Here is a 25,158-nt window from a genome sequence, read left to right on the forward strand (position 1 = left end):
TATTTTACTCAAATGTGACTGAGACCTTTATCTACCTAAACTATAAAGGGTAACAGGACTTTTTTCTCTAATTACATCTGTTTCACAAGGGTAATTTATTGTGTTTTAATAAGAGATCTCGCTCCCGTTTGCATTGTTAAAAGTTACTGCATAAGAATTCTGTTGTTACATATATCTGAAAGTTACTGAATACATATTCTGTTTTGTTACATATATCTGAACGTTACTGAATACATATTCTGTTTTGTTACATATATCTGAAAGTTACTGAATACATATTCTGTTTTGTTACATATATCTGAAAGTTACTGAATACATATTCTGTTTTGTTACATATATCTGAAAGTTACTGCATAAGAATTCTGTTTTGTTAACTATATCTAAGTTACAACTGAAAGCTCTTATTTCTGCCCCAAAGAGTGAATAAATGCTATAATGCAATTTAAAATGCAGCTTCTACTGTTTCCATCAAATTGCAACCCCCCTCCCCCAAGATCAGGTGGATCAGGACCCCAAAAAGGTTGAGAACCACAGCTCTAAGGCAGTGTGGGGCCATCTAGAGAGATTCTCGTGTTTTTCTCAAGTCACGTTTTCGAGAATGCGGTCGGAATTGTGACATTAACGTTGACGGTTTGTGAGAATGAAGTCAGCGTTGGCAGAAAACGGAGTTTAAAGCCACACGTGTATGTTCTGCTAAGTTAGACGTCAAGTGCAAGGAAAGCGACACGAAGTTCAAATAAACAACGAAAAAACAGGAGGAGAGATGCTGGGCATGCTGGCAGTGGCGCCCCCAAGGGGTGGCCGGGGGGGGCCACGGCCACCCTGATACTATCCCTGCCCCCCCCCCGGCCACGAGTTGCATATGCAGAATATGCTTCAGATTATGCATAATAAGCTTCTATCTGATATCTTGCATTAGGTGCTGTTGGTGTGCCACCCCAAGATTTTCAGTGGCCCCATTTGCCCCCCCCCCCCGATGAAAAATTCCTGGGGGCGCCACTGTACGCTGGGGGAAGGATGCTGCTGCCAGGGAAGAGGAAAAGAGGTGGTTTATTATGGGATGTGGTGAGGGAGGACATGCAGGTGGCTGGTGTGACAGAGGAAGACGCGGAGGACAAGAGCTGGAGACGGATGAGCCCCTATGGCGCCCCCTAACGGGAGCATCCGGAAGTAGTAGTAGTAATAGTAGCCAGCTTTCCACTCGGAGGGTTTCTGTTAAACCGCATTTTAATCAGTCAGTAAAAAAATCTCGAGTTTCCCCAAGTTCATTTCTCCGCTTCAGCTCATATACTACAAATTTGCATATAATTGATATTATTTTACCAAACTTACCATCTTCTTATATCCGGATGTTTTTCCTGCCTTCCAGGCAACCACCGGTTTCCATTGGTTTCAGGCTGGAGGGAAAAATCAACCTGCAGACTTAAACCGGCCCGATAACCCATCACAGTAAATATTACGTCAGTTTTATTTGTTTGCCAAAACTTTACAGGACACTAGAAAAGTGGCTTCGAACAGACGTCCGGGTCAGTACGGGACTCTGCGGGTTATACTTATTGTACATTATTGGCCTGTCTTCTTTATAAAGACACTGTAATGAATATCACACTACACCATGGCGTTTAGCACACACACACACAAATCTGTTTGGCTTCACAGCAACTCTTATTATCTGAATATCCTGCCTGTAGGGTTTAATAGATCCACCTTCACCGTCTCTGCTGTCGAGGCCACTTAATCATTATCCTTTATCGTTTTATGGTGCTGCACTCGTCTCTAAATGAGGTTTTTTTTGATGCAATCATTTTGAAACCCGATGACCTACATATATGGATGACTCAGGGAAACAGGTTTGGTTTTTCACACTTTCTTTTGTTTTTTTGTTCCTTTTGTTTTTGTTGTTTTTTTACTTTGCAGTACAGAAATCATTTGAGCCCAACATGTTCAAGAGTCTTAAAACAGTTGACAAACCGAGGCCCTTATCAGATCAACGCTGCAGCAGTTGACATTTGGTCCTTCTAAAGCAATTACAGTCGGCCACTTCTTCCCTCAACCCGTCTTAAATGCTGGGGGGCTTTGATTTTATTTTTGCATAATACAGGAACTGATGTCTCCTGATACATTATGGTTACTCAAGCTTCTGCAAACATGTTCAGGTAGTCTGCCTTTATGCTGGACTATAGTTGCCGTAGTGGCCTGGATTAATTACATTCTAGTGTCTCGCCTGTATCTGGTCAATAGCTGACGATTAGGCACACTATACAGGATTATAAAAACCAACAGCAAAAATGTCGATCCCCGCTCTCAAACCGCTTGACCCCACAAACGACTACCAGTTGCTGGTTGCCGAGGTAAAACCTCACATGGCTGTCAGTAAAGTTTGTGGGGGAAAAAAAGTTTTTGCTGGGTTCAAAAAAATGCCAGTTGCAAGAAGTACTTGTCTTAAGTACAAGAAGCCAAGCCACTTGTCTTCCATACAAGAATACCTGTAGAGACAAAATAACTGATCTGTAGATATCTTATATCTCCCAAACACATTTACACCGTTTAATCTTTTTGACCATAATAAAATTGACCCTCCCACACTGAAGGATGAATACTGATTTGACATCTCTGGATTACCTACAGCTCACTGTGGAGAGGAGCTGCAGGTTACCGCGATGAAGAAGACTGTTGGTTATTAGGCCTAACCAGTATTCAGTGCAATATCTGTCTGAACGTAATTAGAAAAAGCTTCGTTCCCACCCAGTCCCCTATCCAGCAATACTATTATCATAACTATTTTATGGACTTCCTGAATGGGCAAAATGTATACATGAATTCATCTGCTTGCCCATTGCCGTGTATATTTTTATATAATTTTTCTATCTTTTTTGGGATTTATGTTTCATTTGCCGGTAGCAATGTCGGATTTTCCGGAGTTTTGCGGACTCATTGCTCTCTCTTTCTAATCGGCATCGCCACAGATGTCGTTCTTCTTGCGCTCCATCTCGGCAAAATCAAAGTCTGTGCCCGTCATCCTCCTGTAGATGTCCTTGATGTCGTCACAGGTGGTCTCGAAGTGAGTTGTAGCATCGTAGGTACGTGAGATGAAGACCTACGAGGTGAGAGAAACAACATGAGAGAGGTCTACCCGAGCCGGAGGTATCAGCCTTCAGGTTTCAAACTTACAGACCCTGCCGAGATTGACCGACCACAGTCTATCACAGTGAACACATAGATCTTTCTTGGGAGACTTAGGAACTTCAAAAAACAGGGATGCCATTCAGCTTTGGAGACTGAATTCTGGGGGCTGCGAGGTCCAAACATGATATACCAGCAGAATTGCAAACAACAATGGCAGCAGTGGTGACCGATATAGGAGCTGTATCACAGATCGAGTCACATGATGCAGGTAAACTGAGCAACATCCACACGTCGGCTGTAATAAAAATCTATCCTACTGCATCTCTGCCGCCATTGTTAATAATTAACACTTCTGCTGCTTTGCTTCTTAACATAGCACTCATGGATCATAAGTGCACATAAAGCATCTCTTTTTGGACAGGCCCACCTTTACTCTCTCACATTTAGAGAGAGAAGCAAAGAAGATTCCTATGAAAGATCAACGAGAACTTGTGAGATTGTTATGCTTTGTCAGATTGAAAACTGAAATTGTTTATAGTTTAGTTGCTGTATCCTAACTTAGCTGTATCATCTAGTTATGAGGACTTTGAGCATCCTCAGAAACACATCCAGGAGTAGAATCTGAAAGCAGATTGAGCAGTGGCAATCAATGTTGACATTAATATTGATTGTAAAAAGTAACATACACTACATGGTCAAAAGTATGTGGACACAAAAACATCACACTCATATGTGCCTGTTGAACATCTCATTCCAAAACCAAATCCCCCCTGCAGCTACAACAGCTTCCACTCTTCTAGAAAGGCTTTCCACTACATTATGGAACATGGCTGCTGGATTCGCTCCCATCCAGCCAAAAGAGCATTAGTGAAGTCAGGCACTGAAGTTGGGGAGTAGTCCTGGCTCCCAGTTAGCGTTCCAGTTCATCCCAAAAGTGTTGGATGGGGTTGAAGTCAGGGCTCTTTGCGGACAAGTCAAGTTCTTCCACACCAAACTCCACAAACCATGTCTTTATGGACCTCGCTTTGGTGCATCGGGGGGACTGTCATGCTGAAACAGGAATGGACCTTTCCCAAACTGTTGCAAAGAAGTTGGAAGCACACAATTCTCTAGAATGTAGTTGTATGCTGTAGCATTAAGATTTCCCTTCACTGGAACTAAGGGGCCTTAGCCCAAACCATGAAAAGCAGCTCCAGACCATTAGTCTTCCCCCACCAAACTTTACAGTTGGCATTATGCATTCGGGTAGGTAGCGTCCTCCTGGCATTCACCAAACTCAGGCTGGTCCGTCAGATTGCCAGATAGTGAGTGAAGCGTGATTCATCACTCCAGAGAATGTGTTTCCGCTTCTCCAGAGTCCAACGGCGTTGTGTTTCATACCACTCCAGCCGACGGTTGGCACCGTCCATGGTGATCCTAGGTTTGTGTGCAGCTACTTGGCCATGGAAAACCATTTCATGCAGCTCCTGATAAACAGTTATTGAGCTGATATTGCTTCCAGAGGCAGTTTGGAACTCAGCAGTGAGTGTTGAACCAAGAACGGATGATTTTTATGTGCTATGCACTTCAGCACTCAGCGGTCCCGTTCTGTGAGCTTGTGTAGCCTGCCGCTTCACAGCCGAGTTGACCGGGACAGATCTAAGAGGACAGAAATTTGACCAACTGACTTGTTGGAAAGGTGGCATTGTATGACAGTGCCACATTGACCCAATCCATCCTTCTGCCAGTGTTTGTCTATGGAGATTACGTGGCTGGATGCTTGATTTTATACATCCACCAGCAATGTATGCGGCTGAAATAAATGAACCCACTAATTAGAAGGAGTGTCCACATACTCTTGGCCATATAGTGTCTATAGAAAATAACCCTAAACCCAGGGCTATTCTGCCAATACAATGCCAATGCCAATAATTCTGCATGCTGTGCACTGACTTTTTTTCTCCTTGGATACTGATAACAGCTTTGCCATCAACATCTTGATTTTAAAGACACTACTACAACGCATAATAGCAAATAAGAATTTAATACTATGATGAAAGGTATGAAAAAATTAATATAGTGAAAAAAGTGTTAAAATTATGTTAGACAAGTTAGCACTTATGCATTCATTTCCTCATTGAACAGCTACCGATTACTGCAATAATTAAAACTGACACATTTTATTTAGAGTAATCTTACTTACAGTATAGTCAGTTTTCTGCTAAACAAACCCCCTCCACACTTCAGGGTCCATTTAAATTCTCAGTTTCTGTGAAGGGTGACCATACCTGGCTCTCAGTGCCGAGGTCAGTTGGGGCGTACTGGTCGCTGATGGAGACAAACTTCTGCTCAATAGGGTCCAGCAGGTCAAGGGCTGGCTTGATTTCTTTCTCTGGGTCACTGGTCTCCACTGTAGTGCTGACGATGGCAATATATTTGCCCTGGGCAGCTATGTTGTGTGCATAGGAGATCATGCACACATAAATGTCTGCAACCAGAAGAAAAACAGAAGAAGAAGCAATTATTTGGCTAAGTTGGGCTATATTGAGGCGATTCTTACAAAAAACAAAAAAAATATATTTACTGCCTATGTTGCCCAGACCAGCAGTAGCATTGTCAGCCACAGAGCAGCTCAGCCTGGGGCAGTTGGGGTGAAGCCCCTACCCCAACGGCATAGAGGCACATTGGTCATATCGAAAATTCTGGTACAAACTACCCTCTGGTTCTCAGCCTAGGGCCTACCTGGATTACCCCCACGGTCACTGACTCACTTCTCTTACCACTCAATATCTGCTAACCTAAACTTTATCTGAAAAAAAGAAGAAAAAAAGTCTGAATTTGTGTGCAAATTTCTTAACTGCCCTAATTCAAATCTTGCCCATTTGAACTTAATTGGAGGCTTAATGCCTTGCCAAGTAGAGCTGTACAAATGATCATTATTCATATGAAACTCATCCACGGATTTCTACAGGCAACATTCTGGGCATTAGCACATGTCAGAACCCTACGGCTATCAGCACCATTACTCTGGTTCGGTAAAACAAGATAACAAACATTTCGCCATAAAAAAAATTGTGATCTCCACATATTGTGTTTGGAGAAAACAAACAGAAACTTGACACCTCATTAGTTCTTGTATGCAGACTGACCGTGCTTCCTGTTGACCTGGTTCTGGGGAATGATGATCTGACATGAGTTGACATCACCGGTGTTCTTGATGGGATGACTCATGATGCAGATGACCCGGATCACCTGGCCCACCTTGGTGACTCGATCCATGATGTAGCTGGGGTCACAGATCAGCTGCTTGCAGCGGGCAATCTGTGGGTGGATGGATGGGTTGAAGAGCGCGAGAGTGAGTGAGGAAGTATGAGAGATAGATACCAGAAAGTTGAATCAGTTCATCTGAGCAGGAGATGTGAGGAACGGTGGGACAAACATTTCATCACTCAGCCGAAGAAGTCACTTAAATGAGTGATGAAACGCTCCTTCCACTAAATGTGTCCAGATGAACTGATTCAACTTTCTGGTATTTCCTTACCAGGATTATCGAGCATGCATCAAGACATATGAGATAGAGATTTGCAAATTAGCCATTGTTTCAAATACATCAGCAGCAGAGTGTATCAAATAGGACATTATGCATAACAATGGTTGCTATTTAAGGAACAATCCTGATGATTTTCATGCAAATAAGTATCATAAAGGACGTTTATTTGCAAGCAAATCATCAGGATTGCTACTTGATAGCAACCATTGTTATGCATAATGGAAACATTCATGACAGGATTCAAATAAGCTTAATTGATATTCGGTAAATATAAACATCCATCCATCCATCCATTATCTGAACCACTTATCCTGCTCTCAGGGTCGCAGGGATACTGGAGCCTATTCCAGCAGTCATAAATATAAACAAAAGTATAAAAATCTACAGACTTAGAGACTATATGCTAGGTGAGCAAAATAACAAAATATACAGACAGAAAAAAAAAATCAGAATGGTGGCACACCCCCCCCCACACACACACAAAATGGCGGATCTCCACTTTGGAGTGAAAACTTCGAAATGCTCACCTCTCCCTGAGACTTGACTCCCACCACCCTTCCATTCTCCATGACGATCTCATCAACGGGCTTGTCCAACATGTAGGTCCCTCCGTAGATGGCACTTAGCCTGAAGGATACAGAGAAATACAATTGATGTCAAATACCAAAGGAAGAACTAATAAACCACCTCATCCTCAGATCCAAACAGCCTTTGTATTGATGCTAGTATCACAATGATAGAAATAGCTCACTGGAATTAAGGGTAATGATTTATGATCAACACCTCAAAAATATGCATTACAACAATGAAAAATGTTCTCGAGGACATTTTGAGGCCAAGTCATATGTTACCGAAGTATGTCATTAAGTGTCTAAAAAGTTTTGTCCAAATTATTGGATTCAATAGTGAATTCAAGAAAGGTATCAAAGAGCAATGGTATCAAAGAGCAACGGCGTAAGTAAGGGATAATCCACGACACGGAGTGTGTTAAAATCCTTTAACGCACACCTTGGAGTGGATTATCCCGCTTATACAATGCTCACTTACCAAAGAATCAAAATAAAAGCATTCACTGATTTTTTTTTCTGTTGAACATTTCGGAGAAAAGGTTATGGCGCAAAAGTTACCCGCTAAGCTAACTTAGAATCATCCGCCAGCGCAGCTGAACTATGCATTTGTTATATGGTTTTAACGAACACCCTCCGGCCAATCAGAAGCCAGCGTTCTCCATGACCATGGTATAAAACAGTATAATATACAGTGCAATATGATTTATATCCGTATAAGAACAAAAGACATGAAAATCTTTTTTTCACTAATACGGCAATAAAGACAATTAATGCTTGGTTGACATCCGCCCATATTTTGTGTTTCTTAACATTAAGAACATTACAAGTAATTTAATTACACCTTAAATGATAACCACAATTACAAGAATTTGTTTTAAACTGTTGAGCAGGAATTTTTGCCAGTCTTAAACTACAGGAATTAACCACAATCGCAATCGATGGTTAATTGCAGGGCAGGGCTCCTACCTGGCGAACCCCTGCGGCAGCTCACCCAGCCCATACAGAGGGTAGAGGTATGGGCTCTTGCCGTATCTCGCCAGAGACTCACTGTAAAGCTTTATCCTGTTTATCGTTTCAACGCAAGGGTGATCCAGGTATCTGAGGAGAGAGAGGTGAAGAGCATTTATTCAAACAAAATAAGGAGAGTATTTGGTTTTTTTTACCCCCTCTTTTTCTCCCCAATTGTACTTGGCCAATGACCCTATTTTCCGAGCCGTCCAGGTCGCTGCTCCACCTCCTCTGCCGATCCGGGGAGGGCTGCAGACTACCACATGCTTCCTCTGATACATGTGGAGTCGCCAGCTGCTTCTTTTCACCCGACAGTGAGGAGTTTCGCCATGTGGGAGGATCACGCTATTCCCCCCAATTCCCCCCTGACCGACCAGAGGAGGTGCTAGTGCAGCGACCAGGACACATACCTACATCCGGCTTCCCACCCGCAGACACAGCCAATTGTGTCTGCAGGGACGCCCGACCAAGCCGGAGGTAACACAGGAACTAAACTGGTAATCCCTGTGTTGGTAGGCAATGGAATAGACTGCTACGCAATCCGAGGGCATTTGTTTTGTACAATTTTAACCATAGCGAGAAGGAAAGGATGACAAGAAGAGAAACAAGGACAGTATTAATAACAACTTTGAAGCTGCTAAGATGTCTGATCATTACGGGTCAGACAGTAGCACTACAAAGATTCAGAAACGGACATTCAGTGATGCTTATGCAACTCGGCACAAGCGCCTCAGTCCTGACTGCATCACTGTCATGCCAATAGTGACGGTAAAGCACACCCTCGAGTGTAATATTGTGTAATTACAACACAACATAAATGCCAGGTTTATAAAAAAAAGGATTAAAATATGATGATGACGATGACACGAGGATGTATTTAAAAAAAATGCAATGATATAACAGTGAACATTGGTAGTCATTATTCAGGTTACTCACTCGTCTGTGCGGTAGAGAGCGAGGGAGTGGCCCGTGAAGTCCATGACCTCCTGGCCCAGGTTGAACTTTTTGAAGACGTCCCTCATCGTCGTCTTGTTGGGGTCAACGTCCTGCATGGTTGTGGGATCATTCTCGTCGAATTTGGCAATGAACACCAGGAATGACCTAAAGCGCCGCTTCTCGAACAGTCCCATCAAGCCTTTTTTTTTTGGGGGGGGGGGGGATTTTATGTCATATTACCTCACTCAAGTCAGTTTCCCTATCAATAGCCCCCTCATATGTATTGGTTTTTTATGCTATATTTTTATCTAAGCCATATTTTTTATCAACACTAAATTGTGAAATACTAAACCCTCAACATACAGAGACTGTTAGTTGTATGTGTGTCTGTGCAGGACCTACTGGATGACAGGGCCTCGGTCTCAGTGGAGGGGACCTTGTGGATGCTGCCTTTCTTGTACACGAAGCTGCCCTCGATCACCTTGAACTCCAGGTACCGAGTCACCTTTGTGATCAACAGCATGCGCACCAGCTGACCTGAACAGGTGAGACAGGCGGAAGCTAACGTGAGGATAACATTATCCTTCTAATGTAATACCGTACTGACCCAAATATAAGACAACCCCCCCCCCCTTTCCAAGACTAATTTTTGGAAAAAGACTTTTTGAAGACCAAATCTTTTTCTTTTTTTTTAAATAAATAAAATCATTTTATTTGAAAATGATAATAAAAACCTATTAAAATAAAACAAGGAAGGCTGTTGTTTTTAACATCTTTTAAATAAATTCATGTTTTTGGTATCTTTTAGATGAAATTGTCAAATTTAAATTAAATAAAATGTAATCACATTTTATTTCATTTAAATGGTATTTAATTACCATAAATGAATGATTTAGGGTAATTAAATACCATAAAAATTAAAATAAACTGCAGTCTATTAGTATTTCTAATACCAATTAGGCTATCCATTCATTTCACAGTGAAAAAAAACCACCATGTAGCCTACCAAAATCTCAATAACTGCATTAACCATCGAATTGGAGTCTTAACTGTAGAACAGTCTTGAAACAAACCTGACAAAGAAAAAAACTGGCTGGATTGCTGTAACATCCATCCATCAATTATCCAAACCGCTTATCCTGCTCTCAGGGTCACGAGGAGGCTGGAGCCTATCCCAGCAGTCATTGGGCGGCAGGCGGGGAGACACCCTGGACAGGCCGCCAGGCCATCACAGAGCCCACACACACACATTCACACCTAGGGAATTTAGTAGGGCCGATTCATCTGACCTACATGTCTTTGGACTGTGGGAGGAAACCCACGCAGACACGGGGAGAACATGCAAACTCCACACAGAGGACGACCCGGGACGACCCCCAAGGTTGGACTACCCCGGGGCTCGAACCCAGGACCTTCTTGCTGCAAGGCGACCACGCTAACCACTGCACCGCCTTACCGTAACATAGTAGTGCAAATTGGGAACACTAGTTTTAGTTATTTGACGCCATCTGTTGTTGTGAATGTATATTGACATTTAAAAGTCTAAACCGTGAATAATAAAAGACCAAAAATTTTCAGACATATTTCCAGGGAAAAAAACCCCTGTCGTATATTCAGACACAGGAAAAACAATGAGGATCAGGAGGCTTTTGTCAAAGTTGAGCCATTTACCACACGTTTGGAATTTGATTAAAACCTTTTGCTTATATCGACCCTTGTCCACTCGAAGCATCTTTAACATTATTTAGCTCCTAGCTCTTGATATACACTGAAGCACTGGTCATGGCTCCCACACAATTAGGATACTATCATCAAATACAAGTTTGCAGTAGTGTGTGAAGGAATAATATGAACATTAAAAAAAAAAAGTGAATCAAAAAAAGTGAATAAAATTGGACATGATAGTACATGTTTCAGTAATGTCCAGAAACTGATTTCTGCTCTGCAGTCCCTCCTTACCACAGTCTGACTGTGGGATGAGTCCTACATTATAATGGTTCAAATCACAGTCCTGATTAATTTTCCAAATACTGATTACAGTTCATAATCAACACAACAAGTTATGACCATCTGAGGGACAAATTTTACTGCACTTTATACCTCTACCATTATTAAATGAAGCAGATTATGAAGCAATTTATTGCATGCTCTGTGACGTAGTACGCCTTACTGTAAGACACTGGCGCATCGGCGTACTCACCATTGGCCATAAGGAATTTAGGAATGAGGTCCACGTTCCAATCCCGGCCTTTTCCCATTGACGCGGGGGGAGCACCGGGGATTTTGAAGCGCTTGTAGAGCTGTAAGGAAGACACGGATGTTAGATGGGACTCAGACCAGGTTGGTGATTTGAACGCCTACCACCTCATCAACAACAATTCAGTTTAGGTGGAACTGTTCCTCTCCGTTTCCTGCCGCTCACTCCGTCAGCAATAAGAACAAGAAGGAGGCTCTGGGTTCAAGCCCTTCAATGTGGTGTTTGCAAGTCACCTCCAGCTACACAGGCCAAACAGAATCAGTATGATGTAAATGGCGTGTGAATAACAAACAATGCTGCTATGTGGTCCAAGTTGTTAAGCTCTCTGGGTAACGTAGGCACAAAATGACTAACCTCCGTTGAAGTAAACTGATAAATTAATCTCAACTTATCTAAGCAAGTACCAGTGGAAAGCAAATCAAGTAAACTCTGATTATTTGGTGTGCTTTGGCCCTTTTAAGGGCAAATGACATTTTATGGAGCGCCACCAACAAAGGTTTTTTTTTTAATTTATTATATTTATTTATCATTATTTTTTACGAGGTGCTTAGCAGAAAACTAAAATAAAAAGATAAAAACAAGACGATAAATAGACAGAATAAGTTCATCACACATTCCAGGCTGCAGAAGAGGATTCGGGCCGCATGTGGGAAATTCTCAGAATTCACCCTTTTAATCAGGATTTTAATCTTAATTTCATTTATAATGTGGCTCTAATCCTCTTCTGTACCATGCAAGGGTATTTAACATTATAATTAACACACTGTATGCAAACAAAATCTGCCCCTTTCTTGGGATGTGTGATGTGACTGTTAAGTTTCTGTCATTCCACGGCTGCGGGTGGCTGGCTGTTTCTGGGACTGGAGCTCAGACCAGCATCTGAAGTCTTATCTTCTAAAATGTAATCTAAAAACTCATTATTTTGGGGTTTTTTTTTCCTCTTCTGTAATGCTTTCGTTTTAATCTTTTACTCACAGATATTTATTCGGTCTGGACTGTATTACATCTGTGTTTGCACAGATACAAATACACAGTGTGAGTGAGTGTATATACCAGGCTCTCCCGGGGAATATTAAGGAAGAGCAGTAGGACTAGTATACTGGATAAGGACAACTACTCATGTCACAACCCATGCCTTCTTCTGATTCATTGATCATGAGGCTTTTGTTACTTTAGGAGGATTGTACGACTAGCCAGAAAGCCATGACTGCCTCTTTGTTTGCCCTGACAGACGTACAATCTCAAGTTAACACAGCTATTCAATATTCTTGAGGAATCCAAGCAACAATAGACTCGCTGTCGCTGATGAATATATGCTGGCTTTGAAATTCAGTTCAGTCTTTTTTATTTTTGTCCACTGTCCATAATTACATGGTTGGTTTTGGGCCAATCAATCAATCAATAAATGGATGGATGTTCATTCACCAGTTACCCACTCTCCTATGTAGTATAAGGTTCTGGTTTGAGAAATCTGGTACCTACTGAGCCATGTTTAATCTGACTGTAAACACGTTCTTGTATGACTGCATGAAAAAAGCCTACTAACATTTCTATTAATTCCTGTTCTTTCTGAGGTGAGAAGCTTTTCAATCTCGCCGACAAAATTTGGTAATTTACATCTTTTAATGACAGCTTCATAAGACCACAACAGGATTGAATACCAAACCATGAAACGAAAAACGCTGATCATCTGCGCAGTCTGTGTAACCCTGTTATTTGGCAACACAGCATTAAAACGAAGACCAGGGCTTGATGACGCCATTTGCCCATCGGCCCTCGGTGTTATCAAAGACACCTGGGCCAGCAGAACCTGGGCCAGCAGAACCTGGGCCAGCAGATTTCAGTTTCCTGCAGCCTGTGTTTGGCCAAAAAATAATCAACCTTTTGGTCGGTTTGGCTCATAACACAATATGGTACTGTAGAGACAAGACGTCCATTTTGTTAATTGTGATCAAGATCGCCAACATGCAACATCACCAGTACGCTCTCGTAGTAACCTGTGCACACGCTTAGTGTGACAAGTGATCATGCAAACACACACACACACAAGCACATACAACAAGCGTGGCAATCACTGTTCCTTGAACTGCTACATACCTCACAGATTCTTTCAGTTAAATGTTGAACTATTGCAAATTAGTCGATAACACAAAAAGGAGGACGAAAAAATAACGACAAGAAAGGACAAACATACATCTTCAAGCGGCGTGATGGAGGCGCTCTCTGCTCCGTAGTAGGCATTCCGGTCCATGTGCAGCACCTTCTTCCCATTCACCGACATGATACCTGACAGAATGCATTCCTGTTGGAAAAGACACCAGCAAAGGAGGAATTAGCGCGCTTTTATCCTGCGTGAATTCCAAAATTCTTAGCAGCACCCCTGGGTACAAATTCAGCATGGATACCAAATGATGTATAACCCTCAGTTTGGGGAGTGGAAGTCTTAACTTTTTTAATTTCAGAGAGCAACCCTGTACTACTAGGGCTGAGGGCGATGACATAATTTTGTGGCCACAGGAATTCCATTTGGAACACTGCGGTGCTGACCTCTGACTTCTGTACAACTGGTTGTTTGTGCTGATGATAGCCCTAGAGGAGAAGTTTATTCTGCCGCCGAGTTCAATGTCGGCCAAGCTGGGTGAGAGCATCAGCTGAAAGACAGACATTTAAAAGTGAATGGCTTAATCAGACCCCAGTTCTGCACTGGACACTTTGACAGTCTGAACAGATTCATGAGCCGTGTCCAGAATCGTTCACTATTCCCTACATGTGAAACACCGAGTCATCATTTTGCGGTTTCTTCTCATCCTGTTGTGCGACATTTGACGGTGAAGACTGCATGAGCAGAGCGGAGAAGAGGTTAAGAGATGCATTGTGGTATTTTTAGCATTAAAAGAAAATAATAAAAATTACATGTGTTGGACACTACATTTTCAGGTGCATTGTGGGATTTTTTTTGAGGGCACGGCATAGAGAATAAATTTCACACTGAAACAAAACGGAGGGAAGTAAATATAGTGCACTATATACAGTTGAAAGTTGGAAGTTTACATAGGCCTTAGCCAAATGCATTAAAACTCAGTTTTTCACAATTCCTGACGTTCAATCCTGGGAAACATTCCCTGTCTTAGGTTAGTTAGGATCACGACTATATTTTAAGAATGTGAAATGTCCAAATAATAGTAGAGAGAAAGGTTTATTTGAGCTTTTCTTTCTTTCATCACATTTCCAGTGGGTCAGAAGTTTACATACACTTATTAGTATCTGGTAGCATTGTCTTTAAATTGCTTAACAGGGGCGTCTGGGTAGCGTGACCCCCGTTGCCTACGAACACGGGGGTCACCAGTTCGAATCCCCATGTTACCTCCAGCTTGGTCGGGCGTCCCTACAGACACAATTGGCTGTGTCTGCGGGTGGGAAACTGGATGTGGGTATGTGTCCTGGTCGCTGCACTAGCGCCTCTTCTGGTCAGTCAGGGCGCCTGTTTGGGGGGGAGGGAGAACTGGGGGGGAATAGTGTGAGACTCCCACGCGCTACATCCCCCTGGCGAAACTCCTCACTGTCAGGTGAAAAGCAGCAGCTGACGGCTCCACATATATCGGAAGAAGCACGTGGCAGTCTGCAGCCCTCCCCGGATCGGCAGAGGGGGTGGAGCAGCGACTGGGATGGCTCGGATAAAATAGGGTAATTGGCCAAATATAATTGGGAATGGCGACAGGCATGGGCGCAAGTCCATGAATACTGGGATGGCATCCAGCGCTTTACCTGTGCCCCCGTCCATAGGGTTAGTGGTTGTGTCAGGAAGGGCATCAGACGTAAAAATTTTGCCAAATCAATATGCAGATTGCCAAGACCATACCGGATCGAACAACGGTCAGCATTGGTGCTGTGCCCTCACAGGGTCCTGATGGAAACTGTAAAATCTGCTGTGGCGACCCCTGAAAAACAGGGAAAAAGCTGAAAGAAGGCCAAATATAATTGGGAGAAAAATTGGGGGGGGGGGTTGCTTAACTCGGGTCAAACGTTTTGGGTAGTCTTCCACAAGCTTCTCACAATAAGTTGCTGGAATTTTGGCCCATTCCTCCCGACAGAACTGGTTTAACAGTGAAGTTTGTAGGCCCCCTTGCTTGCAAACACTTTTTCAGTTCTGTCCACAAATTTTCTATTGAATTGAGGTCAAGGCTTTGTGATGGCCACTGCAAGACTGTGACTTTGTTGTCTTTAAGCAATTTTGCCACAACTTTGGAAGTATGCTTGGGGTCATTGTCCATCTGGAAGAGCCATTTGTGACCAAGCTTTAACTTTCTGGCTGATGTCTTGAGGTTTTGCTTCAATATAGCCACATAATATTCCTTCCTCATGATGCCATCTATTTTGTGAAGTGCACCAGTCCCTTCTGCAGCAAAGCACCCCCACAAGATGATGCTGCCAACCCTGTTCTTCACGGTTGGGGTGGTGTTCTTCAGCTTGCAAGCCTCCCCCTTTTTTCTCCAAACATAACGATGATCATTAGACCAAACAGTTAAATTTTTGTTTTATCAGACCAGAGGACATTTCTCCAAAAAGTTAAGCTCTTTGTTCCCATGTGCAGTTGCAAACCGCAGTCTGGCTTTTTTGTGGCGGTTTCAGAGCGGTGGCTTCTTCCTTGCCGAGCGGCCTTTCAGGTTATGTCGATATAGGACTTGTTTTACTGTGGCTATAGATACCTTTATACCCGTTTCCTCCAGCATCTTCACAAGGTCTTTTGCTGTCGTTCTGGCATTGATTTGCAGTTTTTGCACCAAAGTAAGTTCATTTGGGTGGCATGGTGGCCTAGTGGTTAGCACTGTTGCCTCACAGCAAGAAGGTCCTGGGTTCGAACCCCAGGCCATCCCAGGTCCTTTCTGTGTGGAGTCTGCATGTTCTCCCCGTGTCTGCGTGGGTTTCCTCCAGGTGCTCCGGTTTCCTCCCACCAGCAAAAAGACATGCAGGGTTAATAGTTCTGTCTGTGTCCCTGACCAAGGCAACAGTTAAAAATAACTGAAGTTGGCCCTCGGGGGCTGCACAGTGGCTACCCACTGCTCCTAGCTACACAGCTAGGATGGGTTAAATGCTGACAGTGAATTTCATTGTATGTATGGTCCCATAGTGTTTATACTTGCGTACTATCGTTTATACAGATCAACGTGGTACCTTCAGGCATTTGGAAATTGCTCCCAAGGATGAACTAGACTTGCGGAAGTCCACAACTTTTTTTTTCTCTTAAGTCTCGGCTGATTTCATTTGATTTTCCAATGACGTCAAGCAAAGACGCACCAAGTTTGAACGTAGGCCTTAAGATACATCCACAGATATACCTCCAATTGACTCAAATGATCTCAGTTAGCCTATCAGAAGCATCTAAAGCCGTGACATAATTTTCTGGAATTTTCCAAGCTTTAAAGGCACAGTCAACTTAAGTGTATGTAAACGTCTGACCCACTGGAATTGTGATAGAGTTAATTATAAGTGAAATAGGGCGTCCGGGTAGCGTAGCAGTCTATTCCGTTGCCTACCAACACGGGGATCGCCGGATCAAATCCCTGTTACCTCCGGCTTGCTCGGGCATCCTACGGACGTAACTGGCCGTGTCTGCGGGTGGGAAGCCGGATGTGGGTATGTGTCCTGGTCACTGCACTAGCGCCTCCTCTGGTGCGCCTGTTCGGGGGGGGGGGGGGGAATAGCGTGATCCTCCCACGCGCTACGTCCCCCTGATGAAACTCCTCACTGTCAGGTGAAAAGAAGTGGCTGGCGACTCCACATGCATCGGAGGAGGCATGTGGTAGTCTGCACCCCTCCCTGGATCAGCAGAGGGGGTGAAGCAGCAACCGGCATGGCTCGGAAGAGTGGGGTAATTTGCCAAGTACAATTGGGGAGAAAAGGGGGGGGGGAATTCCCCCCCCCAAAAAAATTAATCTGTTGTTGGAAAAATTGCGTCATGCACAAAGTAGATGTCCTAACAGACTTGCTAAACTGTAGTTTGTTAACATGAAATTTATGGACTGGGTAAAAAATGAGATTTAATGACTTCAACCTAAGTGTATGTAAACTTCCAACTTCACAAGCAGTCATCGAGTTTAGTTTGCTCAAAACTTCAGGAGTGTTCATGACACCTATTTCTGGTGGAGAAGGATTCTCAGAAAACACAACACTGGCCCCTTTATTTAAAAAAGGTAGCAGTCTCTATGATAAACTACGTCTATGCAATTCTGAGTAGAGCAATGACCTCGTTTTGCTGGATATAAATTACCAAGCTCATCCAACAGAACATAGCCTTGATGAACAGTGTTATTTTACTGAACATTTAACATCTCCCACCGGCCTCCTGACCATGTTGTAACAAAGCGGGCCCTTAACTTGGGAGTAAATCAATTCAAATTAAATGACCAAATGACCAAAATTACTATGCAAAAATCAACTGTGGAAACAAAGAATCAAGACGTACAATTATGCAGTTATTTGTATGACCAGTCTTTGACGAGGCCACGCTATAAAAACAGGAGTTTGCGGGAAGGGCCATGCTTTGTTAAAGAGAAAGAATTCAAATCAGACAAGGCTCATGTGACCGTTCACATTGGACATGATTCTGTAGAGCTGAGAGGAAAAGGAGGAAAACAGGGAGGATTAGAGCTCTGACAGGTCCGTTCATTTCTGAGATGCCTGGTACCGCCACAGGAAAACGTGAATGTTTGACTCGAGTCTGGAATTCCAACTGGCCAAAGGCTCTAATACGATTACACCAGCTGAATTTGTGGAAGCGGTAAAATGGCCTGCGTCATGTGATTCTTTGGACTTTCACTCAGAAACAAGGCTCACTGTTGGACAAACAGGTCCACAATAAGGAGCAGGAATGCATTTATTGATTGTCATAAAAGACAATATATTTATTGGACTTTAAAAACTGAATAATTCCAGCATATTAAAAAATCTGAAATAACTTCGAGAATGTATGTTGTAGTTAAGATAGTTATGGCGTGTGTTAAAGATGTTAAAAGTTGAACAAATTGATACTAATCAATTTTTAATCAATTGATTCCAGTTGCACAGATAATCAGGATCACAAATCTATAAAAATAAATAGGACAGATGTTATCTGTGCAACCCCTACTTGTTAGTGAACTTTAGAGGACAACATTCTGGACAATAATTAAACAATATGTAGGTACTGGGATCAGAGGTTGGCGGTGGAAATGTCCCATTTCTCACACTGACAAAAAGACAAACCGGCATCACAATGCATCAGAATTTCACGTTTGGCTTGAGTGAAGTCAGCTGTGCTCTCTTTCGTTCATGACAACCGAGCATGTCTGATTCTGAAACAGGAAGTGACAGTTGATATTCTTGGCTAGTATTTCAGAAAACAAAAACATAATGTCTTCATAGCCCCGTAACCTGCATTCAGATGTTTACTAACCTTTCCCGTTGTTGTTGCCACGTTTGTAACCCGGCAATAAACCGATTTCTTTTTTTTTACAAGTTTGTTTTTTCGTGCTAATTTTGTTCTTATCATTTCTATTTAACAACCTTTCTGCCACAGCACATCAATTTCCTGACAGGGATTATTAAAGTGCATTTAATCTATTCAAAACCAGGCCGGCGCAGTGAAGGTCAATAACAGGTACCACCCATGTGACATCATGGTAAAATCAGACTTGGATGTGGGATGCTACCCATAAGCCTACACAACTACGCATTTTAAAAGGCACGGTATCAACAGATTACTTTCCATAAAGACTACAAACCAACCATCACATCTTTCAAGTTTTCTCATTCAGTAAACGGCACGTTAATCTCTCATTTAAACCACCATTCACGTCTTAAAAGCCAACAGGTGCGTGTGCCCATTAAAGCTGGGGTAGGCAGTTTTTTATGGCCTCGTTGGGCAAAAATTTCACAACCTTTCAGCATATTAATTCAAGTTGGTCTGAGAGGAAAACTAGACTTCTGCACCTCCTCTTGGCTCTGTATTCCGGTTTTGAGAAAATCTAGCCCAGAACGGAAGATTTGAGCCAATCACGAGTCATTTCAGAGAGAGGGCATTCCTATTGGCTGTTCTACAAAGAGATGCGCATGTACATGACCAATTCACGCACGCCCTGCCCCACCAGTCACTTGTAGCCCTAAAAATCAACAAGACCAACTTGAAATAGCTGCTCCACATGAACAATATTAGTGTAACTAAGAGATTCGCTGAAAAAAATATTTGTTACACATGGATTATTAACTACGACACGAGTCTTGCTTTGACATTTCACGGTTGTACATGAGTGCAAGAGGCTCAAGAGCGATGCGGAGGTCATTTGGTGGGAGGGGCTTAGTGGAGTGCTACAAGGCAGCAGAGAGAGAGAGAGAGAGAGAGGCGGAAGGATTTGCATTGGTAATGTTCAATGTAACCTACTGCAGCTTTAAATGGTTTCAGAAAGTAATTTGATAGGCAGGGAGACCCGACGATGTATCTGGGGAATGGATCAAAGTCATCTTAGCTTAGGAAAGCATGACTCTACTGGGATAAAAATGGCCGTCAGTTCTCCCAGGGACTTTTTCCCCCACCAAACCAAAAATGTCTGATGCCACTCACCTTATCTGCGTGACACATCTAGGGGAAAAAAAAAAAGGACAATCGATGCTACTGTGCAACCATGAAGTCTATGGAAACTGTAAAGGAAGGAAAGGCAAAAGGAAAAGCGCAGGACTCAACATCGAGGTATTTTACTGTTGAATTTGTGATCTTTTTCGTGAGTAAACAACAACGCACTTCTGTCAACTGTTACTTTACAACTGTCACCAAGTTCAATACTGGGTGCGGGAGGTTATTTGGCCTCATTAACTACTACTACTACTACTACTACTTTGGCCTCATTAACAGGGCCTTACAAATATCTTACATCATAGTTTCTTCATAATTATGACCCTCAGAATTTGGAAACACCTCTGCCTGTTTGAAACCAAGTGACCCAAGGCTAAGCTGTAATTTAACACTAGCAAAACAGAATCCTGTGGCTGGACAGCAAGCAACACCAACTGTTGCACGTCATCATTGTAATCAGCACATCTGACGCATGTCATGTGTTTATTCATTTAACCTGGTTGGTAAATGGTAGTAGCACTGCTGTAATAATATGCACTTTTTTTCTGTCATAACTAAGGCTGCAACTAACAATTAACTAGGGCTGCAACTTAATTAATGTTAACGATTATTTTTTCAATTAATTATTTGGTCTGTTAAAGGTCAAAAATACAGACGAACGTTCATCTTAAGTTTCCAGAGTCCAAAGTCATGTCTCCAAAACTGTTTACTTAGCACGAACGTCGGCCAAAAAATAAATAAATAAATAATCAAATACTCATTTCATAATATTAATCAGAGGAAGGCAAGCAAATCTTAGCAGTTATGAAACTTCACTCTTGGTATTTTTATTTGATGAATGACTCAATTACTCAACCAATTGTAATTAATACATTTTCTGCTGATCGACTAGTCGATTAATCGACTAATAGTTTCAACACTAGGCATAGCAAATTCATGGTTTTATATAGTGTTGAGTTGGTATTAACGGTTTTGCTCTAATACTGTATGTCATTATAATACTGTGAAGACCCCACACCAGGTCACGTTACACCAGATTCAGTGTGCTGGTAAACTGTCCGTCTTCCTTCTTTGTTAACTATAGGAGGCCATGCACAGCAATAGAGGTACAATATCATTCTGATGTGTCATGGTCGAGGGCCCTTGAGTGACATGACTCGAGCCCTTCTCTTCTTACTGCTTATATAAATACAGGCTCTGACCTGCAGCCGGAGGTGGCCTAGTCATCACAATCTCAGCGAAATACTCGCAGATGTGCTGAGGGACGGGAACCCGTGTCAATTCAGCATAGGGCCAGGCGGAAAATTAAGCCAATAAAGCACAAACTCGGTGTCGAGGGAAGGTCCGAGTTCAATCGTTAACAGATACTCTAGAAAAGAAAAAATGGCAGGTGGGAAGTATGGCAAGTTGAAAGCAGGTTCTCCAGCTCAGGAGGGGGATTTGGTGAGCTCAAAGCAGGCCAAAAAGATGAAAACCACATGAAAGGTAGCACATTGGGAAAGGGGGACTGGATTTTATTATTTCGCCACTTCACAACAATTCGTAGTACCTCTCTTTAGCCACAAGTGCGTGTAAGGGCTCGAAGACACTGAGCCATCGGTATCGCCGCTGCCTTCAATTTGGCCGGGCGTCACGGGGAACATGACTGGTATTGCTCCAAGTTGGGAAGCCGGTTGCGCTGGGTGACATATCGATATGACATTGATATCGTAATGAGACTAAATATTGTGCAGGACTTTAGTTATTGTAATATTGTGATCTAGCTTTAAGCTGCTTTAAGTAATTTTCAACAGTTTTTAATTCATTATGACAGTTAACGGCTGTAAAAGAAATGCACTTTTAACATTGTGGAGGAAGAATATTTACTCGCCACGCAGCAGTGATAGTTTTCTTTACCCTTCCAAGTATTTGAACCGTTTTCTTATTTAGTTTTACATTACATTTTCATGTCACTCATTTTTATCCGTCATGTGTTTGCAGTTATACATCGTTAACCGTTTTTATAATATTAAAAAGGCTCATAAAATGTGATTCAGAATTTTTTTTCTTGAATACCGCATTACTACATCATTACCATCTAGAGAGAGGAAAATATCACCGTATGAATTTTAGTTCCTATCACCCGGCTAGGAGCTGGTAGCGGTAACATATCCTGTCATTACAACCAGTGACTCCTACAGGTGGAAGGGAGCCTGTAGGAAATAGCGTGAACCCCCGAACATGTTACGCTCCTCAAAGGGAAACCTGCAGCTGGCAGGTGAAAGAAAACCACGACCCCCACGTTACCGGAGGAGACACGTTTATAGCATTTTGGTTAAAATGTAGTTCCTGGTAATCCCCAGAGGCACTGTGACTTCAGCTGAATTGTGGGTTTAAGTTTCAGATATCCAAGTTAAGCCCTTCCTCCATGTGTCCTTAGCAGGGGGACAGATGGGAGGCTACCCCCCCCCTTGTCCACTGACCCAATCAAAACTGCTGCGTAAGGAAAAATGAACATGGCTTCAGCTATGGGCTGCGAACAAATCATGACACCACCACTCCTGGATATAGGACATATTAGTTGTAGTAACTGCAGCAATCAATGTCAGAAAGGGGAAATATGTCCGTTGGGATTAGAGAAGTGACTTTATTATCCCCCATCAGGGAACTGCAGGCCGTACAACCTAACACCAACACTTAAAAGCATACTGTGCTAGCATGGGCTCGGCTACCATCCTTACACTGTCTGAGCAGTCTGTCAGGTATTTGCAGAACTAGACCTGTAGGGTACTTTCAGTTCCTAAGTGGGGCAAAACCACACCCATCTGTGTGCTAAGTCACTACATTAGCCACCAACACTTCAAATCCAACCCCTTTCTACTACACTGCCAAACCCTGAATCCTGCAGCCACTGACCAGCTTTACGTCCTGCTGACTGCAACATCCTGTTGTATACGGAGCAGCCAGGGCCGAACACCCCACAGTCACCAAACAAAATCCCGATTTTACAAGGTTGCAATGGAAGTCTAACCTCTAGCAGTTAAACAAATAGTAAATGTGACACCACGCCTGTCACCACGCCTGTCACCATCAACTCATATTTCCTCCAGAAATAACATAACGATTGTAGATTTGAAGGACGGGAAACTATCCACGGGCCTCCGGGCAAAGTAGTGAATTTATCACGAGTTTTTCCCATCACATACGTCAGCCAAGTAATATAACTATAAGGAATTTACAGCGGGCCAGCGGACGGCAGAGTATTCCCTAATTTGTCAATAGCATAGATATCGTAAGAAAAGTTAATTCCAGGGTCAACAAGACAGCACATACAACAGTCATTCACAGGTACCCGCCAACGCTGAGACAACTTGGCAAAATGTCTATTTTGCCCCACATGTAAATTCAATGGGGGTCGAATAAGAAAGTTACTGCCATGCAGAAACACAACCTCCCCTTAAGTAATCTTACTATGGAGATTAGTGGCGGATATGGTGCCTCCTCCATTTTTGTCTTGATTCGAGTCACACCTGAAAAAGACTGTGCCACAACACCGAGACAACTTGGCAAAATGTCTATTTTGCCCCACATGTAAACTCAACGGGGGTGGAATAAGAAAGTTACTGCCATGCAGAAACACAACCTCCCCTTAAGTAATCTTACTATGGAGATTAGTGGTGGATATGGTGCCTCCTCCATTTTTGTCTTGATTCAAGTCACACCTGAAAAAGCCTGTGCCACTTCCCTCTCAGCCTGGGTAGCACCAGCCCCAGTTAACTGGGGAGGCGCTGAACCTGCACGGACCTCTACAGCTCAATAAGCATTTGTCACTTTGAGCTGTTTTTAACCTCGGCGTACGTATCACTTCCACCCATTTACCCATGCACATTTCTCGTTGCAATAATGTTTACTTGCATGTTACTTGGTGGCTCTTTGACAACTGTTCTCCCCCTTTATTATGTTGCACCACCATGCAAAGTGCATGTTCTCCAGAGCAGCACTGCTCAGAATTAAGATTTGTGATTTGTTAGGATTTTGTTTTACACTTACAAGAGTGTCTAATGTTTTCCATTGCCAAATCTTACGATATGTTTTAATGCTCTTGGGGCTTTTCCTGTGTATCGTCCAGCCCCACCCCCCCCACCCAAGTAAAGTTTAGATCCATTTATGTACCCATCTTGTAAGTTTAAAGTAAAACCCACATTACAAACAAGGCGCTGGTCTGGCGAAGAGTCACTTTGTTGCACCGCGGTAAACAGGAAGTAGATCCGCGCAAAGCAGCCGTGCCATTAGCAACCCCTAAGTCGACGCGTACCGTTTAGTAAACCTTGCGTCTCTCGGGACGACAGGAGGAAGATAAACCGCAGCGAGGTCTTCCTCCCCACTTGGTTACATTGTCTCCCGAGCGAGCCGGAAGTCACGCACACTTCGCAGGGGCACTCGAGGAGCAGCAGAGCGGGCATGTGACACGTCGCAGCTCCGCCGCTAGCGGCAAAGTCGACCGGCTGATCCCTCCCGATAATCCTCGTCTAGCGCCGCCAGCCAAGCGGCACCGGGACGCGCAGCTTACCGGCCCACCTGGCACCGTGCGCGCCCGGGCCCGACCGCGGCGACTCGGGTTCGAATCCGGCTCGGGGCACGTTTCCCCCCCCCCGTACTGCTGCTATCGTCGCGCTTGGGTTTCCTGTCTTGCCTCTTCTGCCATGTCGAATAAAGGCGAGCCTGGTTAACAAACTACCGATGGTATAAACACGACGGAGGAGGGGGTCTGCCGATTGGACCTTCGGTGAGTTAGCACCCAGCTAGCTAGCTAACAGCCTTAGCCGAGACTCGGCGGCCGCTCCGAGCCACTTAGCGCCGCCCGGACTCTTAGGCCCCGCGTCCGCAAACAGGTAGCAAATTTACTTTTCAAACCCCCACCCACCCCCACCTCCACCTCCACCCGCCGCCGTGTGATCGGCCTCACCGTCAGCCCGGTGCCCAGAACGATAACGTCGTATTCTTCATCCATTTCTCTCTCTCTCTCTCTCTCTCCGCGGGGTCTTCTCGCTCCTCTTAAGCCGCTGAACGTCGGGTCCGAAGAAAATGGAGACGTGCGAAGCTGGAACCGAAAGAAGGCGGCGGTTCAGCGTCAGGCGCCTCTCCGGGG

The 25,158-nt window shown here is 43.4% G+C and overlaps 1 protein-coding gene across 1 annotated transcript; it reads right to left on the reverse strand.

Annotated features, from left to right (window-relative positions):
• Nucleotides 1–1,436: 1,436 nt before the first annotated feature.
• On the reverse strand, nucleotides 1,437–25,142 carry gdi2 (GDP dissociation inhibitor 2). Its single transcript, XM_056277961.1, has 10 exons — nucleotides 24,976–25,142; nucleotides 13,620–13,727; nucleotides 11,369–11,468; nucleotides 9,571–9,705; nucleotides 9,169–9,367; nucleotides 8,191–8,322; nucleotides 7,183–7,282; nucleotides 6,255–6,426; nucleotides 5,394–5,593; nucleotides 1,437–3,097 (listed from the first exon to the last, which is right to left on the reverse strand). Exons 1-10 carry the CDS (start codon nucleotides 25,018–25,020, stop codon nucleotides 2,948–2,950), a joined length of 1,341 nt encoding a protein of 446 aa, XP_056133936.1. The 5' UTR covers nucleotides 25,021–25,142; the 3' UTR covers nucleotides 1,437–2,947.
• Nucleotides 25,143–25,158: the final 16 nt, after the last annotated feature.

Source organism: Lampris incognitus, chromosome 3, assembly GCF_029633865.1.
Source record: "Lampris incognitus isolate fLamInc1 chromosome 3, fLamInc1.hap2, whole genome shotgun sequence".
Classification (NCBI taxonomy): domain Eukaryota; kingdom Metazoa; phylum Chordata; class Actinopteri; order Lampriformes; family Lampridae; genus Lampris; species Lampris incognitus.

Bases quoted from the DNA above. Each gene is read 5' to 3' on its own strand.
- gdi2 (XM_056277961.1), bottom strand. From the start codon at position 25,020: ATGGATGAAGAATACGACGTTATCGTTCTGGGCACCGGGCTGACG. The intron at 8,323-9,168 runs GTGAGTAACCTG...CTCTCTCCTCAG, and splicing joins GCTCTCTACCGCACAGACGA to ATACCTGGATCACCCTTGCG. The intron at 7,283-8,190 runs GTAGGAGCCCTG...TGTATCCTTCAG, and splicing joins CTGCCGCAGGGGTTCGCCAG to GCTAAGTGCCATCTACGGAG.